At 34.8% G+C, this 4,379-nt stretch overlaps 1 protein-coding gene across 1 annotated transcript; it reads right to left on the bottom strand.

The window, feature by feature from the left end:
• Positions 1 to 373: 373 nt before the first annotated feature.
• LOC132183601 (uncharacterized) lies at positions 374 to 2,024 on the bottom strand. Its single transcript, XM_059596956.1, has 2 exons — positions 1,597 to 2,024; positions 374 to 548 (listed from the first exon to the last, which is right to left on the bottom strand). The coding sequence occupies exons 1-2, from the start codon at positions 1,925 to 1,927 to the stop codon at positions 520 to 522; spliced, it is 360 nt and encodes a 119-aa protein (XP_059452939.1). The 5' UTR covers positions 1,928 to 2,024; the 3' UTR covers positions 374 to 519.
• Between the last annotated feature and the right edge of the window lie 2,355 nt (positions 2,025 to 4,379).

The following is a 4,379-nucleotide window of genomic DNA, read 5'->3' as shown; positions in this document are numbered from 1 at the left end:
ATATTTGTTTTTTATTATTCGTCGGGATTGGGTTTTAAAGTTTTAGGGCACCACAAGCTTCCAACAGATAGATGCAACAATGGTCATACATAAGTAGGATAGGCATAGTTGGTCTATCCGACCTCCCTTTTTTCAATTACAAAAAACAAAATACACGACCAAATTCTGATTTAGAGCTTGTAATTTGTTACACTATTGAGAATTCGATATGAACCCAACACGAAAATTAGAGAATTAGAGTTGAGAGGTCTAACCCGTTTAATTAATGGATCAAGTTATGATTGATGTATACAATTTTATACATATGCTTCCACACAACCTAAATTCAACACACAAACACGAATTGCCACCCATATTCAAATTGTTCGTTTATTGTTGAATCCATTATATTTCTCTTTTATTTGGACATATTTTGCCAAGAAAATTAAGAAAAATATATCATTATGGTTCACATATCAGCAATGATAGAGTTCATGCTTAGTGATCCGGAATGTAGACTTTGGACTTTGCAGCATTCTCCTAATTAGGAGCTGGAGGGACCTTATAACCTACAAGAATAAATACATTATAATTTATTACTTAATAGGTAACAGAATAGAATGAAAATATCACTATACACTGGATAAAAATATGAATATTTGAATATTATACCAAAGTGGAAAACTCATGAATATCTTGCTCATAATAATCAAAAGTAATTATATACATTTTTTAGTGCACAAATGGTTATATAACATAGGCATGACCAATATTTTAATTTTTTTTTAGTATTTAATGCTACAAGTACTCTTATTTCACTTCCTTTTCTCTACTCTTTGCCAAGTGAAACACAAAAATTTGTCCCCCATCTCCTCATTGATGTCACCCCTAGTCACCAAGTGGGAGTGGTTTGGACCACTAAAAAGCACACTTAGAGCTCTCGTAGCTCCGAGAGTAGTGCAACCATCCCGAAAGATTTGGTTGGAAAGGCCGACCACCCTCTTGTGGTCGGCCATCCGTGGAAGAGGCTTGATAAATTTTTTTTTTTTTTTTTTTTTTTGCTAACATGACAATGTCACGCCATATATATATATGCTACCACAACAGTAAATTTTTGTGGGGTTAATGCAGTACTGTCACGTCATGAAATATAGGAGGCGAGATTAAAATGAAAGTATCTCTAGTGTTTTCTCTTCTTCTTCTCTTTTTTATTTCAGGTGAATTAGTCGGATATTAATAGATATGGGAAGAAAATACAAAGAACCAGCTGACTGGTTACTCATGGAAGCAGCAGCCAAGATCACTTACAAATCCAGAAGACAGACCAACTAACAAAGAGCAGACACAAGACAAACGGACAGAACACCCAAAGCGACAGCAACAATAAGGAAACAACAATCATCCAAAACACTACAATCAACTCACCTCTTTTAATCTTCATGATTGGGAAATATCTCAATTTTTAATGAAATGAAGATAATTTATTTTATGGTCAATATTAAAATTCACAAATCTAATGATATATATATTAGAAAGACAAGTTTATTTTTCACACAAACTTGAATTGTTATAGGTTCAAGAAAAGATCTTCTTTAGAAGAGAAAGAGATGATCTTACTTCCACACTGTGTTCCAGGGTCTAGTGGATCTCCACAATAGGCAGCCACGTAAACCAGCTTCTCCATGCTATAAAGTTCTTCTATTTCCTTTCTGATGGCCTTGCAGACGCAATGCATGCCGGCGAACCTGATCGCCTTGCAACACAAAGGGGTTGGTGCAGCCTGTGGCTTGTCCTTCTCAAGGCTAGCGGAGCATCCAATCAAAATATATGTGCCGTCGATAGGCTGACATTCCCATGCAGATGCCTGATGAATGCCACCCCACGAGAGTAGGATTTGAATGCTGGTTAGAGCTGTCAAGATCAAGCAACGCCTTGTAGGAGTTGCCATCTGTGTGTTTCAGTCTCTCTTTTAAACTTTGGTGCTGGTTTATATACAAACACTTGGTCTGCAGCTGCGGGTTTAATTAAATGGTGATAGAGACGAATCTGGGCCACAGCTATTGTTAATTTGTTAGTGAATTTAAGGATAGCTATAAATAGTTATAGAGAAGACATTAACTGTTTCAGACACTTTTTTTTCCTTCCAAGTAATAAAGGGAAATGCATTTAATATAAATGAATTAAAGTTGAGATCTGTTAATTAATATTAGGATCCGAATCTCTCTCTGGGTAAAAGTAAAATTACAATTTTACCCTCCCATATTAATATTAGGAGTAACATGGAATAGGATCCTATATTTCCATTTAAAGTATTTTTTTTTTTTGTAAAGATTTTGAGTTTTATCGCTATTGGAATTGGATATGGCATCCATGCCGTAGAAAAATAATTGCACCATATGCTGTTATTTTGATTTACGGTCCAGATTAAAACTTCTTTATTTTCAACTTAAACGACGTAGCTTTTAAAGAGAATTACGAATTAACGGAAGTTTTCTAAACGTCGTTTTTTTGCTTGTTCTTCCTTCTCCACCCACTTCCACACTCTGTTTGTGCAAGTTCTTCATAACCATTTACAGCAAAACAGCAACGAATCAACCCAAATTAATCAAACAAATTTCTTAATATTAAGACCCTACATCCACAATTTGTCCCTCAAAAACGAAATCAATCTAAACAAGAATCACCACCAAAATTCGGCCAAAGCTAACTCAAAATGGCCATATCGAATGGAATCATAACCGGATTGCCACCAAAAATCAACACCCAAAAATTTTCAACCCAAACACCTGTTCGGCCATACACCCAATCAAAAATTATACTTCCGAAACTAAAATCACTTCAAATAGAATCACTCTCAACCAAACACCCCAAAATCGCCTCATCCAAAAAATTCCTCTTAATCGGCCATCACAACCAAAATCACAAAGAGCAACCCAACACAAATTCTCAACAGAAAATAAAACAACTAGAACTGAAATCCAAACCCACACATTCCTCTTAACCGGACATGGCAGAAAGAGAAAACACATAGAAAATAAATCTAAAACGAAATTTAACGAAGGGGAGAAATTTTTATCTTACTAAAAGACCTATCTCCCTCTGCGCGACGAAATGCTTAGTATTAAGAAATTTTTTTTGCTGTAGAATTTGACTTCTTGTTGTTTTGCTAAAATTGGTTATGAAGAATTTGCAGAAAGAGAAAGAAACTGAAAATGGGTGAAGAATCTTACCAAAAAAAAATTTGAAAGTGGAGGATAAGTAAAACGGGTTAAGGGGATCCTCACGGTTGTGTTGATCGGCCAGGTTCAGTATAAAGTATGCTCTGATACCAATTGACATAGTAGAAGGCTAAGTAACCACGATCAGAAGTGTTTGCCTGTTGTTACCAAAAGATAAAACAAGTTCCCAAGCTTAGAAAAGATAAAATTTCGCAGAGTATTTGAGAAAAAATTCTCTAATTTGATAATATAATTCAATGAATAAGTTTTACATTATAAATTGGCCTATTTATAGAAAAGAAATAAACCTAGTCCTAGCAGGGAAAAAAAAATAATTAAAATAAATTTAATCATAGTAAAGAAAATAAACATAATCTTAATAGGGAAAGTAATTATAAAAGCAACTAAAAACCCCTTTTGTTAGAGTAATTTTCCTTTTTCCATTTCAGATCATCTTAGTGTACAAAATAACGATATGTGCAAAAATTTTATCTCTTTTTTATCTGTTAAAAGTTTATATGGCTTTTAAAATCATTATTTGATAGTTGATTTGACTTTTAAAATCATAATAATTTGGAATTGATCACTATTGAATTTTCATCCAATGATGATTTTAAAAACCACATTAACTTTTGAGGATAAAAGGAGAATAAAAATATTGCGTATAGCATTACTCATAGCTATAATTAAGATTAAAAGAAAATAGTATTTGGCTATTGTTGGGACAGTTTCTGGTACGGTGAACCCAAGGGGAATCCAAGGCAATCCTTTCTTCTCTACTGCTACTTGTCAAACCTACAAAACTAGAGCACACATTAAGAGGACGTGCCAGGGTGGTGGGCGGTTCCTCCTCCAATGCTTAAGTCAGTGTTTTTGTGGATTCAATATAGAGCTTAGAGTCCTTTTTGCGTACCTCTGAAGTGAGGTCTTTATAGTTGATTATGTGGAAGTGGCTATGATGATCGGGTGGAGGATCTGGGATTTGGGCGTAATGGCCGGTAGAGTTAATATTTGTATCTCCTATCATTATGATCGGTAAGAGTCTGTTACCTACATTGATCAGATTCCGAGGATGGCGCGTAACTGTTAGAGGTCTTTTATAAGCAGATCATAACCGTTCTGATGATCCTGCCATGTGTGAGTTGTCCATACAACCGAGTTGTATCCTGAATGTAATAGATG

The sequence above is a fragment of the Corylus avellana genome, chromosome ca6 (genome assembly GCF_901000735.1).
Source record: "Corylus avellana chromosome ca6, CavTom2PMs-1.0".
In the NCBI taxonomy this organism is placed as follows: domain Eukaryota; kingdom Viridiplantae; phylum Streptophyta; class Magnoliopsida; order Fagales; family Betulaceae; genus Corylus; species Corylus avellana.
This window is presented reverse-complemented; position numbering and strand designations above follow the sequence as displayed.

Coding starts and splice junctions, on each gene's coding strand:
- LOC132183601 (XM_059596956.1), bottom strand. CDS start 1,927: ATGGCAACTCCTACAAGGCGTTGCTTGATCTTGACAGCTCTAACCAGC. Junction 549..1,596: donor CCCTGGAACACAGTGTGGAA/GTAAGATCATCT, acceptor TTATTCTTGTAG/GTTATAAGGTCCCTCCAGCT.